Source organism: Anticarsia gemmatalis, chromosome 6 (assembly GCF_050436995.1).
Source record: "Anticarsia gemmatalis isolate Benzon Research Colony breed Stoneville strain chromosome 6, ilAntGemm2 primary, whole genome shotgun sequence".
Classification (NCBI taxonomy): Eukaryota; Metazoa; Arthropoda; class Insecta; order Lepidoptera; family Erebidae; genus Anticarsia; species Anticarsia gemmatalis.
The window spans coordinates 7,058,232-7,079,051 of record NC_134750.1 but is presented as its reverse complement, the minus strand read 5'-3'; the positions used below and the strand labels follow the sequence as shown (position 1 = coordinate 7,079,051).

At 32.4% G+C, this 20,820-nt stretch overlaps 4 protein-coding genes across 6 annotated transcripts; 2 read left to right on the top strand and 2 right to left on the bottom strand.

Moving 5' to 3' along the window:
- Positions 1 to 301: 301 nt before the first annotated feature.
- Positions 302 to 16,108, top strand: mal (molybdenum cofactor sulfurase). Of its 3 annotated transcripts, none has more exons than XM_076115530.1 (7): positions 302 to 535; positions 10,893 to 10,988; positions 11,310 to 12,141; positions 12,381 to 12,675; positions 13,202 to 13,847; positions 13,927 to 14,360; positions 14,441 to 16,108. In XM_076115530.1, the coding sequence occupies exons 2-7, from the start codon at positions 10,916 to 10,918 to the stop codon at positions 14,660 to 14,662; spliced, it is 2,502 nt and encodes an 833-aa protein (XP_075971645.1). In that variant the 5' UTR covers positions 302 to 535; positions 10,893 to 10,915; the 3' UTR covers positions 14,663 to 16,108. The 3 variants fall into 3 exon arrangements, with proteins under 3 accessions (XP_075971645.1, XP_075971644.1, XP_075971647.1); XM_076115529.1 differs by lacking the exon at positions 302 to 535 and adding an exon at positions 8,440 to 8,685; XM_076115532.1 differs by lacking the exon at positions 302 to 535 and adding an exon at positions 10,705 to 10,752.
- On the bottom strand, positions 3,867 to 5,278 carry LOC142973883 (lipase 3-like). Its single transcript, XM_076115907.1, has one exon. It carries the CDS (start codon positions 5,261 to 5,263, stop codon positions 4,046 to 4,048), a length of 1,218 nt encoding a protein of 405 aa, XP_075972022.1. The 5' UTR covers positions 5,264 to 5,278; the 3' UTR covers positions 3,867 to 4,045.
- Positions 16,040 to 17,082, bottom strand: LOC142973627 (migration and invasion enhancer 1). Its single transcript, XM_076115533.1, has 3 exons — positions 16,899 to 17,082; positions 16,452 to 16,549; positions 16,040 to 16,299 (listed from the first exon to the last, which is right to left on the bottom strand). The coding sequence occupies exons 1-3, from the start codon at positions 16,955 to 16,957 to the stop codon at positions 16,136 to 16,138; spliced, it is 321 nt and encodes a 106-aa protein (XP_075971648.1). The 5' UTR covers positions 16,958 to 17,082; the 3' UTR covers positions 16,040 to 16,135.
- A 310-nt stretch (positions 17,083 to 17,392) lies between these two features.
- Rab27 (RAS oncogene family member Rab27) lies at positions 17,393 to 20,361 on the top strand. Its single transcript, XM_076115906.1, has 5 exons — positions 17,393 to 17,734; positions 17,916 to 17,983; positions 18,242 to 18,356; positions 18,727 to 18,923; positions 19,183 to 20,361. Exons 1-5 carry the CDS (start codon positions 17,591 to 17,593, stop codon positions 19,286 to 19,288), a joined length of 630 nt encoding a protein of 209 aa, XP_075972021.1. The 5' UTR covers positions 17,393 to 17,590; the 3' UTR covers positions 19,289 to 20,361.
- Positions 20,362 to 20,820: the final 459 nt, after the last annotated feature.

Genomic DNA, 20,820 nt, shown 5'->3' with positions numbered 1-20,820 from the left:
AGTAATTTCGGTCATCCAATATTAAGACAGTCAAATCTGTACTATTTGCGTGAACAAGAGAATTTTAATATGACTAAAGACTTTACAAAAAACGAGCTGTTAACACCACGTGGCCATTGAGAACATGAATCAAAAGTTTACTTACATATATGAAGAAATACTGCATGTTTACATTCCAATACTTACTTGGTCATTTGATAACGAAATATGCTTTAAGATAAAAACATGAGAACAAACAATGACCCACAGATATCTGTATCGGGTCAGTCCTTGTTTATGCCTACGAACGAGCCCACTACACTGTACAAAAAGTGTCTAGTTTTATTAAAGAAAATATTCACGGTACCATAATTTCAACCTAGTTCGGTGACAATAAATTAAAATACCTTATCGTCCTTAATTTCGCAATAATTAAAACTTGTTTTTATTGTATATAAATAAGTAAAAGTTGTTATTTCTGTTTACTTACAGTCGGTATTGTGAATGTGATGTGTTATTGTGATATTTAACAACAATTACCATTTTTTTGTATAAGGTACGTATTAGGTCGAACTAATGTTACATTTTCAATATTCAAGATAGATACTTACTGGGAATGTTTTCTGTCCTCAATTTCATGTACAGATGTGATTATGTTTGCATCATCTTATTTCACTGATTAGTTATTTCATATCACTTAACTATTTTATTCAAAATAAACTTCATTGGGTGATAGTATTTAAAAGTGCCGGGTATTTTACATACTTACACTTTTTTCCTAGTATGATCTCACCCCAATTTACAAACAAGAGTGGGCAAGTCTGTTATTTGTAATACTTTTTTCTGTGAAGTTTATTTACCCAATTTTACCACTGCATATTTTAAGTACTTAGCCCCTTGTAGAGTGTGCTTTAAAGGTCATCTTAAAACTTTTAATCGTTTTTATTATTTCGATACTTACCGATATTCAATGTAAGTACTCTATATTTAGCATTTCAAAAGTATGGCCATGGGTTTCTTGTTGCATACTGTTCAAACCGAACTCTACTTTTTCAGACCTTGCAGTACTTATCTTTAAAATTGCACGACGCACTTATTAGTAGAAGTTTTTTCTTAGCAAATCAATAATGTAACTTTGTCAAAGTAGTTAGATATTTTTGACGTATGCAGACGGCTGTAGCTCTAAACAGCCACCACCAATATTCCATGCACAGTTTTCTTTACACGAGCTCTTACAGAAATGATCTAAGCCAAAAGTAAACTAAACCAGATCTTACAATAGATGATGTAAGCTGTCGAGCATTTATCTTCCGATACGAATAGTTCTAATTAATATAATATATTATATTCACCGTTGTTTGATTTATGTGGGCAAAGAATATTTCGCAAAGAATATCGTGATCCAAGGTGATTATCAGAAGTAGTCAAGGTCAACCACGTTATAAAATCAGCATTATCATATTATACATACACGTAAGATACTTTTGGCGGAACAGGAAATATTTGTATTAAGCATTCTTGCTTTATATTTAAAAGGCGCAATTATCCAATTAATATGCGGAAGTGTATTTATAGTACGAGATTCTGCACATATTTACGTTATGGATCCACAATATTCATGGGACGGAGTCTAAATGACGATATATTTTGCATTAACGAGGACATTTTGGCCTATACTCAAGGATTTTGACTTTGAATTATGACGCATTGAGCTTGTCGATTGGCGGATTTTTGATGATATGCATATGATTATATAACTTGATCCTATAATGAATAAAATGTATACGTTAGTAAAAGTTTATATGGATAACGGAAAACAGAACATTTACTCTATATCTAAAACTCATTACATATTCAAGGTATTAGTGTACAGACCGCTCGTTAATTTCTTTGCAGTGTGTGAACTTTAGCGTTAGAAGGTGAACGTTCTTTCATCACCATCACAGTTGCACATTACATGATACATATGCTTAAGTATGCATGCATTCATTTCTCCATCAACATATTTCGTTAGTTGCATAGAATACATTAATATGTATATCGAAGCAACCAAAATGCATTAGTATTTACGGCGTTAATCATGATTATTCGGAAATGAAGAGGCTGTTGACTATCCCAGGCTAGGTAGCCGTGTTCATTACCTGGACAAAGCAGAGTGTTTTCCACGTTAAATTGAGTGTAGAGAGGCAATTTGAACGGGCGTCTGCTCGCGACACCGGGCCGGACAGACCGAGTTTTTTAATTTTTGGCCCTCCGCTCACCGATGCGGTATACCTACCTGTTCCTATACCCAACTGCCGAGGTACAAACACACACGTACTTCATGTTAGTTGTGTACACGTGAACTGTGAGCGACTTTTCAATTATGTACACGAACTCGCCGATATTTATAAAATGTTATTCTTTTTCACCGAAACCTATTCAATATTTCGAACACGTGAACCGAACAAATGATTGTTGATAGACACGTAGTTATTAAAAATGTAGCGCCGAATTTCAATATAGGGTTTTCAGTTTCACGGACCGACGTACTCTAAATGAATAGGTATGTCTGTATTACGTGAATCAATGTTTTTATTGGTTACGTGCGGAGTGAATACCGATTGAAGTTGCAGTGAGCTCTTAAATGCACACCCCGTGACTAGCAGTACATCTGCGGGAGTAATTGGACAATATGTTTTCTAAAACAATTGGACTTTTTACATGTGTTTTTTTTTACTTTTAAATTTGGACAATACAAAGATTTTTCTTTCGGAAAAATGTAAATGTAGAGTTGCTAGTAGTAGCTGTAATGAAATTTACTTTTACACTAGACGAACTCTACCAAAGACTTATTTCCGTTACGCCTTCTTATATACAGAACCTTAAATAGCTCAAATGGATTTGGCAAACACCTAACTAGCAATGAATATCGTTTGGATTACAATTTATCGCGAGATTACTTCCTTGTTTGTAGCGTGGTGTAAATGATCGCACTTTATTGTTAATCACGAGTACAAACTGTTAAAAAACTAAACTGTTTAAACATATGTACGTATTTTATGTAAATGTATAACGCTTCCGGGTGGCGGGTAATTTTTATTTCCTGGTATGTACTATTTAAAAAAGTGTTTTAAACAATGAAATAAAAACGACATCATATTAACAACCAGAAGAGGAACAAAGCACGCTTTTAAAAACTTGTAAAAAGTAATAAAAGGCTGTACGTAGATATTATATAATAATTTATCAGAATGCCAGCGCTTTTGATGTTGTGGAGATTAAAATTTCATATTGTAGTGGTTATGTGCCCAATGACCCGCTCAGTATAGGCTGCCTGCATAGTCGATCGGAGCCAAATTAAACCGTTCAGTCGAAAGCACTGCCCGGGGCTGCACACCTCATGAAATATTTACACCCTTAACTTAGATGAACGATTTGCGTTTGCATTATACTCGACAAAACTTCGACAGGCACGCGATCAAATAATTTTATTGTCGTCTTCTTAGTAAAGATTTTATTTACAGATAAAACATTACATTGTTCAATCACAATTTTTACATTTCCTCTTTGTCATAAATATCGTTAAAGTTTATACCAGGTACTTGGGATCTTAACATCTAATACACCTTTAGGACCGCAATACTGTACTTAATCATTTTGATCCTTACACTCTCAAACAATTTCACAGTTCTAATTTTCATAGTGAAATAGTAGAAAATACAAATTACCCTTCTATTCATTTCTAGACACAGGAACACAAGACTTGTATATTCCTTCACGCAATTAATAATAATGTGAGTAATAACTCACAATATTATTTTACTTATACACAACTGGTGGACCACGTTTTTCAGTGCCTATGTCAAACAAAATTTGGTCCATTACAATTCAAAATAACACGATTTTACTTTGATGGTAATATTTTCTGAAGTCCATTAACAATGGATCGTAAAATTACATTAACTTAAACATATTTAACTAGCTACACTTATATTTAAATACATTTATCACAGTTCAAAGAAAGCACCTGTCATATTATTTTCTTGTAGGCACTTCCATATCGATACGGTGGTATTTATAATAATTATACTTGGTTATCAAGAATTCTTTTAATATTATCATTAATCAAAGGATTAACGCGAGCACCATAAATAAACTCTAAATGCGTAAAATCTAAGGAAGCATTATATTTAACAAATTGTACTACATTTGGCAACTTACTTCTAAGTGTCTCTACATCATTCGAAGTACTGAACCAGTCAGACTCACTGGTAAATATATAAAGTGGAGCAGTAACAAGCGATAAATCGTACACTGGGGGCTGAGGAGATGAATACACATTTTGATTCATTTTAGAACCATAATCAAAACGTTGGAAATTTTTACTGTTATAGCTTTGAAAATAATGTACGAACGTCTTTGTTGATACTCCAGCTGGAATATGACTTGCAACCACTGGGAGCTTATTCAAGTCCAGGTTACTTATGTTCCTTAAACCATAACTTATATAATACTCTAACTTACACAAAATATGTTCAGGTACTCCATCTTGGCACACTTTAGCATGATATAAATTCTTTAACACATTATCCGAAAATAAATCGTACACTCCGATACTGTCAAAAAATGTTTTCAACAAATTCAAGTTTTGAGCAAAAATATTTATAAATGGATAATTTATGTGGTTGATCCACGCAACAGGAGCTAACAACACTGCTTTCTTTATCTTTTGGTTATACTCCGGCCTCATGCTTGACATCACTAGGAAAATGGTTGTCCCTTGAGAAAAGCCGACATAAGACAGTTTCTGGCGAGATGTTACACGAAGTATGAAGTCGATGACCGCAGGTAAATCTTGAGTACCCATTTCTTCATATGTAAAGTCCCAGTATTTCTTTGAACTGATATTTTTGATGTGTCCCTTGCTGTATTTATTCCCTCGGGCGTTGAACAGCCACACATCGTAGCCTAAGTCAGACAGTTGGAACGCCACAGACTTTGTAGGTCCCAGCACCAACCACGAATCAGAACTATCACCAATTCCATGCACTAACAACACAGGGGGTCCTTTGCTAGGTATCCTGTAGGTATCCACTAAATAACCATCACGAGATATCACTGTATATTTTTCAGGCGTATATCCGTACTTAGCAATCAACTGTATAGAGTTTAAATATATGTCCGAGTTTCGATCACTAAAGTCTACACTTTCGTACGATTTTATTTTTCTTCTATTTTGTACGTAACCGAAGCAAAAAATAAATATAACACAACGAAATACATTCGCGTATCCGAAAATCATAGTGATTGCGAAACGTCTAGCTGTCGCAAAAACAAAAATTAATCTGTAGTTTTACGCACACGACGGCGATATTTACTCGGTTGTTGTCAGTCAATGCCAAGCTACAAGCAACTTGTTACCTGGTATCAGGCAACTTTAACCTCAGACAATGACCTACAGACTACATAAGCTGCGCAACGGAAGTAAATAAATCATTATTGTCTAGGATTTCTAATAACTAACTAAAGTCCTTTATTTCTTATTGAGAAATCTTACATAATGAAGTTTGGTTTATTGCATCTAAGACGAATGCTAGTTTTTTTTTATTTTATTGCAAGGCCACTTTCATAGCATATACTAGTTTCTGTATAGTCATGTTACAGATGAATGTACTAGTTTCAATAAATATATTACGTATGAAACCAACTGACAACATACTTATATTATTTGGCCAACAACATATTGAGGTACAAATGCATTCAGATCAGATAAAAAAGAATATGTGGCTATAATCAAGTAAACATTGTGCTAAAATTATTCGGGTCTTACCTTCAATACAACGTCACTTAACTCATAAGTGAATTAAGGTTACCTATATTTATTTGAGGTTCAACCTTTCGTCGTTCGTTGAACTGTGCACCAACAGACATCTTCGTGCAACTACAATGTTTGTCTACCTGACAATTATATTATTATAAAAACCTTGGTCCTTTATTTGTGAGGTAATTGCTATAATCGCATCGGCAAGTAAGCTTAAACATTTCGAAATACCACAAACAAATAGCCGATAGTGGCTCTTCGTCGGAAGTTGTAACAGAGGTCGAGGTCGCAATATGAAGTAGGCTGTAACAGTGCTCTACCGGACGGTTACATCGACGATTAAAATGTATACTGTCTGCCCGTCTTGGGCTTCGTAATGATAACGCACTTGTGCAATTCCATGCACCATACTGACATTACAAAGCAGCAAATGATTCCACGACAATTTCGACAAAAGTAATTAATTTTCTACAGTAACAGGATGTAGTGAATATTTATTTGATGAGCCATCAGTGAACGGCAAAAAAACCTATTAAGAAGAGGTGAAATTATTATTATAATAGTAATATTACTTTAATACGGTCCATTTGCAGATCAGTTCACTAGCCCATATTTAAACACATCAGCTTTTTTATAAATTGATTCCAGTCTTAAGACGATAGTAGTAGTTAAGCTAAGTTACAGGCCAAGGTTGACCACAACTCTACATTACAGCTTATCTATGTATCTATTATAATGATGTCGATAACTTATCATTACAAAAGAGAATCCCATGGGTGTATTAGTTACATCAGCATACAAATTTAAACATGTTTATATTTAATTTTGTATGGAGAGGAAATGCCTTGCTCTAATAAATGAAACCTTCCTCCTTAACGACGGCGCGATTACAGTGCAAGGTGTTCATTCCGCCTATGGGAATGTTTCTACCTTCATATAGACCTTGAAACTTTTAGGAAATTAAGAAAATTGAAGCGTCGACTTATTCATTTCAACCTCGAAGAGATTATTTAGCGTAGAAACGGCAGTAAGGCATAATAATAGTTCACTGTTCACGAAAAGGGCGAAGAGCGTGACTTCAAATATCAACACGGGTATTATTATTGTCATCATCATCAACACAGGTATTGTTTGAAATTTTACAAAGGTTAGAAGTTTGGCAAAATAATCGGCCTCAGAAGTAAGCCTTTGAATGATCAATGGTCATTCAAAAAACAAAACCCATTTTTCAGTCGTGTCTGAACCAGGAAAGTGAAGTATCGTAGAGAATAAGTCTGTTAATTTTTTAAATTATTTCTTTACGAGAAAATCATCGTGTCATGTAACCTCAGTACATATTATAAGTAGTTCTGAGTTCAAGTAGTAAGTGATTCATTAGGTCTGTACCGATATTTAAAACATGCCAAAGCGTCGGTTTGTCCTATTTCTACGGTACATGAATTGTCATAAGTTTCGAGTCCGTGTCAACCTCAAGTGAGTACTTTCTGTTTCTATGGTTGTGACATTGGTTTGTGAATATATTATTCTCTTTAAATTATCAGGAACAGCTATTATCCTCCGTGTGATCAGGTTCTCGTCTCAATTCTAAAAGGGAGATCGTAATTAGGCGATCAAATACTTGCCTGATTTATTCCAGAGTTCCGCCTTTGCAGCCATATACATAAAGATATTACGGACTATGATTTTCGGAACAAGGTATTATACAAGAGTCCAACAAATCGAAACTTTAAGTAATAAAAATAAATTAGGTATAAGTTATTTTAAGTTACCTTAAATTACCATAAGGTACGTCAATAGTTTGTCAAACACATTATTTCAAAAGACAACGATAACACCAACTATACATTACTGTTACAAAACTCGTTAATTTACTTATTCAATATTATGCAATACACTCATTTTTACACCTTTTTGGTTTCTATATTGATTTCAACACTTAATGGAGAACTCATTAATTAAACGACGTACCTCCTTCACACCTCAAGATCAATAAATGGTCACAAATACCAATAAAAAGCGTGTTTACTTAACGACTATCATAATAAGTCTATTATCTTGGTATGTTCTACATCACATTATTATAATAACAAGACATTGAGTGGTTATTTCGTCATGTTCGTAAACAAAAGAGTTGAACCGTCTATCGCATCATTCAAGGGCTTGTTCAGTTACGTCTTCAGTCAGGCTCTGGGAATGTTCCCTATTGTTGTTGATATAATAACATCGGAATAGTTCTCGACAAAGTCACGTCAAGCTAGGCTATATAATACGGAGCGGCTGTAGTGTCTGACCTCATTTATAATTAAATTAAAATGACATTAAGAAGAGAAAGAAAAAAGAGGTGAGCGTTGTTTTGCAATGTATCGATCCTAGCTCTTCTATAAACAGAAGGTTTAGAATTACGCGTGTTGTACAAATTATTTTTATTCAAAATTAATTAACTCTTAACGTGTATAAAACAATGCCAGTGATGCGTTAAAGTCCAACTTCAAGTTTTTATTGGTAATTTTATGACTAACTCGTTTTTTGGAGTCATAAAACGTTTCATTGATACTTTAGTTATGTGTTAACTAAGATATGTGTTGTGCAGTTGTGAGTGAAAATCACTATCTATCAAGGAAAATTAAGAATCACTTCGCTTTGGATTTCGATTAGTAGTATTATAATTAAACAATTGCATATAATTACTAAATTATTTATGAAGAAAATATTTGAATCATACATTTAAGTGAATACTCATAAACGCCAGGTAACTAATTAGTGAAGTGGTGACTGGAAGTTTAAAACAAAGGGAAATCTTCAGCGATATCTTCATACGTCTAGTGATTGTGACTGAAACGATACTGCTATGTTTGCCGTCAGGATCAAAACCGACATTTCCATCCAACACTACACCTCCACACGTAAGCAAATAATTTAATTTTATAATGAATACTTTCATAGCTACATATATTTACGTCGGTTTACAGTTAGTAGGTACTTTTGTTCTTTCGATATTGTTTTTTGCCATTTGCTTTGAAATATTATCAACAATTCTTGAATATCTTTATTAGAACATATAATATTATTCATCTTTCACGGGAGAGATATTAAACAAGAAAATTGTCTGGGTGTTTTCAAGTTTTTTACCGAAAGTCAATGTAACACTATTATTATTTCGAGTTAGGGACTGGAAATAAGTTGAACTGTTAATAAAATTCGTCTCGAAAATAGAATAGTAATCTCCTTTAGTGGCAAAGAAAGTTCTTTCATGTAACTTAGCGTCAGGGCACGACGTCCTCGCGACAAAAGTGTGCAAAGCAGTAAAGCGAATGTCCTCCGTCGTGGACGTCAATTCACTTAAGGGGAGTCGATCATGTCGGCGCTTGCTACTAAAAGCTACTAAAAGCCCTCCATAAAAGCAATAATTAAATTGGCGTAACGCAATTTAGTAAGGCGATGCTGTCGAAGGTGAACCTACCTAGATACCGACGTACGTGAGTCTCTTAGTGGAATAGATTTTAACTACTTTATAGTACTCGTGATGTATAATCATATCATATCAGTATCTAAACATTGAAACAGATAATAATATAATTTAATTAATTTATTATTGGTTTACAACCAGATAAATACGTTCGTATCATCAGATTAGAATCAAATATTCTATCAATTTTCTCCTAATTTGAAAGAATAACAACAATAAGACGTTATAAGTAAGTACATGCTACAAAAAATCATAAGGGATTCGCATTAAAATGTTTAAGTTTATTCTTATCGAATTAAAATATAATAGCCCTACTAACGCCATCTAGTAGTAAACAAAGGAACTAGGCGCTTAATTTAATTTGATCGCGATGGACCCGTGTAGTGTAGAGTGCTGTTTGTTTATTACCCTTTGCTCTGGTTTTCTCTTTTCAGACTGTAGGTATACTAGTTATGTTTTATGTAACCGACCATCACTGATTACATCATTAAAATAATAATCGTGCATGATATTACGATATCAAGAAACCTTGCAAATCCAAAGCTATGAAAATTAGATAGGTAGTTTATCTACCTTCTAAAATCTCGGCTGAATGATCCTCTTGTTAAATATTTATTTTAAAGGTTTTCTACACGACAATATTGTCAGGTATACAATCGTACTTCCATACAAAAAAATCTTGGCTCAAAACATACAGCTAGAAAACCACAAAATTAAATCACTTTTTTTGGTAAAAAGCTCAATAACAATAAATCAGGGATTAAAATTGGCAAAATTATGACCCTAAAATATCTAATTTACTAACTAGGTACTTACCTAATCCTGCTTATAAGCACCATATTGATACGTTCGATGCAAACTGAACATTACTAAATCAATAATTATACAACTAATGAGATCAATTAAATATAAACAAAAAGACGACTAATTTATAAGAACGTTTTCCTTGTTTTTTACTTTCAAAAATGCATCCTATATCCCGCCAAAAAGTGTTGCCGTGATAATGTGTCCTTGTTATGGTAAGAGGGAAAATGGTCAAGAACTAACGACGTACATTGCCACTTTTACATCATTTCATAAAGCATAACATTTTCACCGGGATCAATCAACCCTCTTTAATGTTTCCGAAAATTACAGAGTTACACTACAATTACGTCTAAAAGGCTTAATACTGTAATTGAAATTGTATCCAGCCTTTTAGAAGTAAATATTTTGATTACGTAAGAAGAACAGAAAGAAGATAGTCATAATATTCTAAATATAAAGTTAAAATATTCAATTAAATACATTTAACGTATACCCTAAACCTATAACTTTTGACGGTTTTTGCGGGACATTCATAATAATATACTAGCAACACCAAAATTGAGAATGACAGCTGACCACAGTAAGTAAAACGTCAAAACAATAGTTTATCAGTTGTTATCGTGCGTGTGTGTTGGTGTTTTTTCTACAGCGATACTAATTTACTATTACGATCACTTGTTACAATATTAAGTACAAGGTTATAGTATAGAGAAATAATGTGTAATGTAATAATTTAGTAATGAAGACGACCTGCAAACGTTTTTAAAACCAAAAAGAAAAGTGATGAACTTTATTATTTTTTTATTCTGTTTTAAATAGTTCCTATAATTATGTCAGGTTCGTATGAAGAGTCTCACGAGATGAGCGCATTGAGTCAGGTCATCGATGATGAACATATGGTCAAGATTACGTCAAATTTCAAGAGACTGGGAGGTAAGTAATAATCACGTTACATTCACTAAGATAGGTATAATTTGAGAGTTATCCTTCACTTTCATTATGAAAGTTCATGTCTTAATAAGTAGGCTGATGAAAGTATTTGCTACATAAAAAAACCATAAGTACTTAATTTATTTTTAATGCGCAACTGGTATTATCGTCTTGATAATTAAACAATTAAATAATGAGTTTCACTATCCTTCAAGTATTATTGTAGCTTGAATTTAACACTTAAAAGATGTTTTAATTTTCAACTGTGCAAATATTTTTTTACTGTTCCAAAAAAGCTAAAATATTTTTCTTTTTCTATTCCAGAGAGATGTTACTTAGAAAATGCTGGGACTACTCTGTATCCACAGAGTCTACTTGTAAATGTGAATGAGGATCTTATGAATAATGTGTATATGAACCCACATTCTGACAAATATACAAAAGATTGTATTGATCAAATCAGGTGCTTGATCCTGAAGCACTTCAACACAGATCCTTCAAACTACACAGTTGTATTCACTTCAGGAACTACACAATCATTGAAACTTATTCTAGAATCATTCCAATTTGCATCCAATGAGAATGACGACCCAGACACAGGATCATTTGTATACTTAAGTGACAACCACACTTCAGTCCTTGGGCTGCGAGAACTTGCTTCAGACAAAAATGCTGATGTGATAAACATTACTCATGATGACTTTCTCACAGCTGTTAATTCCTATCAGAAGAAAACAATGTCATGGAAACACAAAATGAAAAACAGCAATGAAGCCAACTCACTGTTTGTGTACCCAGCTCAGAGCAATTTCAATGGATACAAATACCCTATTGATTGTATGGACACCATCAAAAGTGGATGCCTTAATAGTCATTTGAAAAAGAATTTATGTCAAATTAATAATAACTGGTATGTGCTACTAGATGCAGCATCATTTGTGTCAACAAGCGGTCTGGACTTGGCTAAAACCCAGCCAGACTATATTTGTATGTCATTTTACAAAATGTTTGGCTACCCAACAGGATTGGGTGCACTTTTAGTCAAAAATTCAAGTGAGGATGTTCTAAGCCAGAAGAAATACTTTGGTGGTGGAACTGTAGATATTGTTTTGAGCTCAGAGAATTATCATGTGAAAAGGAAAAATCTTTCTGAACGGTAATTATGATATTTACATTAAATGTATGGACAGCTTTTGTTTATCATGATACAGCACAATTTGTGTAATTTCAATGATAATGTAGAACACCATCTTATTATATTAGTTAGTCCAGCTGTACTACTTATAAAGTAAATATGTTAACAAGAAACAATTTCAGGCTGTAGAATGGATATGTTAATGAGTATTAAAACTTAAAACAATTATTCTAATTAATGATATACTTTTTTGTTGACAGTTTCGAGGATGGTACTTCATCATTTTTATCAATAATTGCTTTGAAGCAATGTTTTGATACAATGCACAGATTGATACCTAGAACTGTACATGACAATGTGATGGACACTATATCATACCATACATTTTATCTAGCTAAAGATTTGTACTATCAGCTGCAAGAGTTGCATCACACTAATGGCAATAAGGCAGCAATACTTTACATGGATTCAGATTTTAGTGATATTAAAAAACAAGGTGCAATAGTCACTTTCAATCTTCTTAGAGAGGATGGATCTTATGTTGGGTATTCAGAGGTAAGTGTTTGTATAGTGCTTATCTTTACGTAAAAACTGCACTGCAGCATTTAACTACCTAAATATAAACAAACTTTATAGCAGAATTTTTCAAAATAGATAACATTAATAACATATGTTCGAAGGTCAAGTTTTTGCACAGAATATAATATAAAAAAGTAGAATCAATAGTGATAAAAAATATAGTAGGTACCTATTGGTAAACTAGTAAGTTAGCAAAGTCATACCTACCATACAAAAAATGTATTTAAATTCAATTCTGATGCTATGCAGAAATATTTAAAATAATCTAGGCTCAGAAATAAAATAGACATCGATTAGAATAGACCTTTGACATCGCATTAGCTGAATTATAGAAATTTCAGTAGCTGACTATCCATAAAAATATCCAAGTACCTAGAACCTATTTATCAAGTATTTTAACAACAGTTATCAATTAACATTCAAGGTCTGATTTCAGTACCTATCAAATACTGCAAAAAAGCCCTAATTATATCATTATGTATTATTAAATTGTGATTTCCAGTTTCAACATATGGCAGATCTATTCAACGTCAATGTGAGAACCGGATGCTTTTGCAACTCGGGTTCCTGCCAGCGTCATTTGATGTCCACTAACAAGGAAATGAAAGAGATGTACAAGGCAGGCCATGTATGCGGCGACGAATTAGACCTGGTCGACGGAAGACCCACAGGCGCTATAAGAGTTTCGTTCGGTTACTTCAACACTTTCAACGATATCGACAAACTAATGACAATGATATGCCGATGCTTTGTTAAAGCTCAAATAAGAAGACCGAAACGTATAAGAAATAATCATCACTCACTGCTCGACTCCATAAAACCAAATAAAATATTTAACACCATCACGAATCTGCGAAAAATGCTTCATAATCAAGATTTTATCAACAATATTGAAGAAGATTTGGACTATTCTCCTTTAGATTCGAAAATAATTGTAAAGGAGGCCGCTATATTTCCTATCAAATCATGTGGCGCATTTAAAATACGATCTTCGTGGAAAATAGGATCGAAAGGATTCGAGTACGACAGAGAGTGGATGATTATAAAGGACAACGGTGTCTGCTTGACACAGAAACAAAACCCAAAGATGTGTATGATTCGTCCCAAAATAGATCTCAAACAAAGAATCATGACCTTGCATTTCAAAGGTAACTTACTGTCATTCAAGAAATAATAATACAATTGTGTGTTAATTAGAACCGATTACGAATAGTTTTTTTTTTACAGGAAAGTCTCCAATAGCAGTTTCATTAGACACAATGGCGTATACTAAGGTCAAAGAATCGTCATTTTGTCACACCAAAGTTTGTACTGACACTATACACGGGTACGATTGCGGCGACGAAGTAGCTGACTGGATTTCCGAAGCTTTAGAAGTTTCCTTCTTACGACTGATTAGACAATCCAGTAGCGACAATCGACTACAAAAGAAAAAGCACGATGGAGATCAAAAACTACTTGCGCTAAGTAATCAGGCCCAATTCCTTTTGATTAACAAGGCGACAGTCCGATGGTTGAAAGACAAAATACTTGATCCACAATTCGTTGATGACATAGACCTCTTGACTGACCGATTTAGAGGAAACATCATAATTGATATGGAAGATGAGCTTGCAGAAAGAGACTGGCATAAAGTAATCATTGGAAATCAAGAGTTCAGGGTAAGTGCTTCTTACTATAGACTTGACTATGGTCTAAGTACCTTACTTTTTTCTAACTGAATATCTTTATTTGACTTCAGGTTGAAGGAGAATGTCCAAGGTGTCAGATGGTGTGCATTGACCAGCAAACTGGTGAAAAGACTGTTGAACCCTTGAGGACCATATCAGAGCAGTTTGGAGGAAAGCTCCGATTTGGTATTTATTTAAGTTATTTAGGGCCAGTTGATGGCACCAAAGATAGTGTACTTAAGATATATTCAGCTGTGAAGCCTATTACCAATGATGATAATATAAGCAGATGAAACATTACCGTAAGTGTGTGATAAGAGACATAAAACCTCAATAGATTATTTCCATGTTTCAATGAAAATATTTTTTTAGTTAATGGTGATGGTATTTACATGGAATTTCTGATAGTTACTAAGTAATGTATTTTTAACAATGTATTTTTGAAGCACAATGGGTTTTATATTTAATAACTGGGATTATGGGAACTATTATTTAGTCTTTTATCTTTATATCATCAAGATCAAGTCAAGTTGTTCAAACATCATTCATGCACAAAACATATCAAAGCAATATTTCAGTCATTACTTCTATAGTTTCACTTTAATAGTTTACGAAACATTAGAATGTCTTAATCCAATGGAATTTGCCTTTCTCAAGTTCCATAGACTATAATAAACTGCAATTGAATGACATGACATACAGTACATATTACAATGACCTTTTATTATCCAAGACTAGAATTACATGGTGTTATCTATATGATGAGTGTTTGCAAACAACTTGTTCAAATGAAAAAGTTATCTTGATGAGATACGGAGATTACTTTTTAAGAAAAGAGCTTAATATTTGTGTTTTAATTTTAGAAAATTTATCAATCTCAACTACGTAGCTGGCCCTGTTTACGCAAACGGGAACAAACCCACATTTGACGACCTCTGTGGCGCAGTAGTTAAGGTAGTCGCCACGCCACTACCTGTGCGTCGAGAGGTCGTGGGTTCGATTCCCACACAAACACAAATGGTTTCTGTGTACTGACATGATAAACAGATATACCACACTGTTTTTTGTAGAATGAGCCCATTTAAGCCCAAAAGTGTAGTTTCCTCGAAACTAATCTGATGTGGGTTGGTTCTTGTTCGCGTAAGTAGGTCCAGTTGTAAATCTCTAGCAGAGTTTTCCAAATAAGGAATGAGGTTTTTATCTCAGCTGTAAAATTTAGTATAATAATTATTGTTGTTTTATTGTTTATAGTTTATATTGAATAAATAAGTCCTCTATGCTACTGTAGCAAAATATTGGCTGTGAAATATATGTCCAGTGGAAAGAAATTGGAAATATTTAGATGTGATAGATATTAGTTACTATTTAGTATTGTATGTTTGTTATTGATGTAATATTATGTAATATTTTTTGGCTATATTCATATGCTAAATTAATTGGCATGTTTACCCAAATTTAATTATAAAGATACTTTAAGAATTCCAGCATAATAATATGGCTTTAACTGAAATCTAGTAATAGCCAGAATCATTCCATTAGCATTAAGTTATTGTTACGAATTTATAAAAAAGACTATATTACAATTGGAGAGAAATTTAAATATATAAATAATAATGTTATTAGAATATATTTTGAATATTACCTTTATTAAGGAGAAAAAAAACTCCATATAAGATTTTGTATACAAAATATTGTTTACCTCTGTTATATTTATTTTATTATACACTATTTGACTAGAACTACATTTGTAGATGAATTAATAAATTTTATGATATAGCACAATTGATTGGTTGTTGTCCTTTAATTAATGTGGGCTCCTCACCTTGCGACACATTGTTCACTACTTGGGCTACTTCATCAAAGTCTGGTAATGCCATTGTTTGTAATTTGGAATACACCAACTTATCATTTACTTGAACCTCGAAAGAACCTGTAAGAAAAAAAGATAGGTACTATTTACTACAGCAGGAATCAATACATTAAGTTCCAAGCAGCAATATTTGAGCTTTGTTTCGTAAATCTGGTTATGAATTAAATAGGTATCTAAATTGTTTTTTGTGTATGTGTGTATAAGTTATTTACCTTGTCTTCCTTTCTTACAAAGAACCTCAGCATCAGGTGTCATCTTTTTGATAGTTTGTCCAAGAGCCAAACAGTGACCACCATAGTCACAAACACCACTGAAAAAGAAACAGTACAACATTTAAATAAAATAAATAAATATAAAAATATTAAATTATTTATTTTTAAATACCACAAAAACCACTACCATTGATGATAATTATAAATAGGGCTTTTCTCGGTGTTTCGAAGGAATAACATTAAAACTAAAACTTCCATAGAGATTACCTACCTATTCAGAACAAAAGTAGGGAGTTCAAACATTATGTAACAAAACCATACATTTACGACATAAAGTTAATCTACAAGTAAGTATTTTCTGGACCTGTAATTATTTATCGTCATTTAATTCAATTTATAATAATTTGCAAAATAAAACAAACTTCTAATGGGTAAAAATGTACATACCAGTACTCCACGTTTACTTTCGGATTTTTGTCTTGTTCTTTAATTACTCCACTTGACATTTTTATGTAATATTGGGCATATACTACAATTATCTAATATGATTCTAGCTTAAATCATTACAACAAAAACAATGTCTATTCATTGATTACAATTGCTTTCGCTCCATCTAGCCGGATACATTAAACCAGCTGATTGTCAAAATCAATTGACTGTCTTGACAGGCGACAGTTTTTGCTGCCGATAATATTATGCCTCCTCTGCTGTGGGTTTCTTTGGTCCAGCAACTTACAGAGATAGAACATGATTATCTCTGTTAAATCATCGATGATATTCATATACAGAGTCTCGTCATGATTTATAACTGGATTCATGAAATGCTAGTATGTACCTGCAACAAGGACAGCTATGTTTCAAATGAAATCGTTAAAAATGACTTATATTTTTTTATTTGGTAACACAAAAACAAATGTCACACATATAATTTGACACTTTAATTTATAACGATCGATTGTTGATATTTTTTTCGTAGCATAGCTATGAAAACAGTGAAGTATACAATGAATTAAACACAATAATTTTATATTGAAACGTAGATTTATCTCTTCCTAAATCCACAGCATCATAGTTTCATTGGTAGATAATTCACTAATGCATGTGTTAATTAATAATTTAATCATTTTACTCCCTCCAATATGGATTACGATTACCTTATAAAACTTCTTTGTGTGGGTGATTCTGGAGTTGGAAAGACGAGTTTCTTATACAAGTACACTGATGGTGTCTTTCATACTCAGTTTATTTCAACTGTTGGTATCGACTTTAGAGAAAAAAGTGTGGTAAGTTTAATAATTAATTATGGGTACATTGTACATAATGATTCAGAGATAAGATTAGCAAATAATGATCAAGTGACAATTTATGATAATATATTATCTTTTAATCAATGGTATGATTTATATTTGGTACCTCAGTTGATATACAAATGTTAAATATTATTATAATTTATTAATTTTATAGATTTATCAACAAAATGGAAGGCAGCATCGAGTCCATTTACAGCTATGGGATACAGCGGGACAAGAAAGGCAAGTATACATTGCACAAGAAAATAATAACAACTCACTTCAGATTCTGAGACAAACTTAGTCAGCGGGTACTCTAAATATCAATCTGAATACATAGAACAAAACTGTAACAGAAAAACACCATTCCTAATTAAATGTTGAGCTTTTGTGTAGGGAACAAAGAAGAAAATATTTTAAAGTTCTAGGACTTAAATATATATTTTTGTTAAACGAAATAACCATATAATTAATTTGTTTTTTTTAATATTTATTTTATAGATTCCGAAGCTTGACTACGGCTTTCTACAGGGATGCAATGGGATTCCTTCTTCTGTTTGACTTAACTAATGAAGCATCATTCCTTGAAGTCAGGAATTGGATTGAACAGTTGAAGGTAGGCATTTTATCTTACGAATTTAGTTTTATATATACAAAGATAACAAAAGTTAGTAGTTATAGTCAATAAGTGATTGCTTTTGCATAAACAAATATGATTTAAATGTTTTTAGACTAATAATATTATTAATGTTTATGATTTTGCATAAAAAAATATATAAACTTAAATGATTATCAAATATATATTAGTTATAATTTATAAATTTGCTCTGTGTTCTGCTTTCCTATGTTATGTTATTGAAATTCAAAGTAAGTTAATTATTTTTCTGTTTATTAATTATCTTTTCTAGTAACATCTGATACAATTCCAACATAGTATATTTTTAATGCTTGTTTGTTTTTAATTATTAATACTTTGATAATTTCAGACTCACAGCTTAAGTGACGACCCAGATATAGTATTATGTGGTCACAAATGTGACTTGCAAGAAAAGAGACTGGTTAATCAGAACCGAGCCAGAGAGTTTGCGAAGAACTATAACCTTCCTTACCTTGAAACAAGTGCCAAATCAGGCCAGAATATTGACCGGGCTATTGAGATTTTACTTGACAGGATTATGTACCGGTGAGCTGAAATCTTTTATATTTAATAGCACAATCAAAAATAATCAGAAATAGAAGAAACTCTACAAAAAGTAAAGGCTACTGGGCTCTCAACAAATCTAATACTTAAATGACTAACTTTATAGACATAGTATAAATACAGTTGAGAAATTATAAATATCCCTCTCATGTAATTAATAGGTCATGGATTAGCTCTACATTTTTTTTTTGTATTTAATATGCTGAACTAAGTGCAAATATTATATTATTATTTTTTTCAGAATGGAGCATTCAGTGGAATATGCCATGCTGTGTGCTTCAGGAAGGCGTCGACAATCTCTTCAAAAATTACAGGCGAAACAAGACAGGAAGTTATGTTCTTGTTAAAGTCAAGTTAATCTGTGATTTTATACTTATTTATACAATCTACTGTCTTATCTATAACTGAAAGTATTTGCATATACACTTTATAAATATTTTATAAATATCTCACAAACGTTTTATGATATAACTACTTGGAACCAAAATTATTTACTCCAAATGGGTCTACATCTAATGAGACTGATTTTTATTTTCTAGTTCATGGAACTGGGTATTATTTTACATTCCATTGTATGCAATCAATTTTATTGCTATTTTTCTCTGTCACAAATATTCTGTTCAGTTGTTTACATTTTGGTAAACCTAGTAACCTGTATACTTGTATACTAATTGTTAACAACATTGTAAAGTACTTTGTTTCTTCTTATTAGTGCAGGGTAAAATGTCCTAGTCACTCTTGTTGTTCGTTTTTCCTTGTGATGTTGTCGTTTTGTTTGTATTTAGGTTTTAGCACATGTATTATTATTGTGGTATGTTAAGCACAAAAGTTGCATTTACGAAGTCTATACTAAAGACATCTTTGGGGAAATCTTATGATATTTGATAGTCAAAAAGGTAACCTATTGAATTAATTATAATCTTATAATACATACAATGTTATACACTTTTGTATTCCTTTTTAAATATATTTATTTAGTAAATATATGTAAGTAATCAGATGAAGTCAAGGAGAGGCAACCGATCGTCCAAAACCGGGATTGGTTAAGCATAATGATAAAACATCCATAAAATATTAGTATTAGAATATATTTGATCTCAGATACATTTACCTACCTTATAGCACATTGTAATTATTACTTCATATTTCCTTTCAATGTTCTTGCCATAGAAAATAAGTTTTAACAATTCTAGTCATAATTTATACTTAGCTGTTTTATGAGCAGACATTGCAAATGAATATTTTGTAATTATTGTGATTGTTTGGCTTAATTTTGATATAATAATAAAATATAATGAACTTATGAAAGTATCAAGTTTTATTCTTGACCAAATTGCGATTTATATATTGTAAAATGTGTCAATTTGTAAACAATTATTGTCTAATGAATGTTTATGTGTATTTAAAGTAAATTATTACGAAATAATGCCGTGTTTTATTTCTTTTTGTAACATTAAGCATCATACCCTAACATTTAAGTTTTTACTTGCGATAAATTTATACCCTAGTATAAAAAATACGTGTCACAAAATTATGTTTCGCATACGTTGATATCTGCATTTTTACGGAAACTTCTCTTTAAAAATCAGTTTGTAAGTACGTAGGTACTACAGTGCATTCAGAGAGAGCGACACATATCTGTCGTAATTATATTCACTTTAGAAACCGTATTTGGCTTGAAATCCTACACTGAGGGGTCGTGGGTGAGTTCACCAAACTGCAATCATCTGGCTCCCCTGCACGCACGTGATACGTACGCCTGCAGTATTTTTATTAAGCGTGCGAATAAAACGGAATTTTATGTCGTTGAGTTAGAGTCGAAAGTTATACGGATTAGGGTAATAAGCTGCAATATACAGTGACAGTCCCCTCTATATGG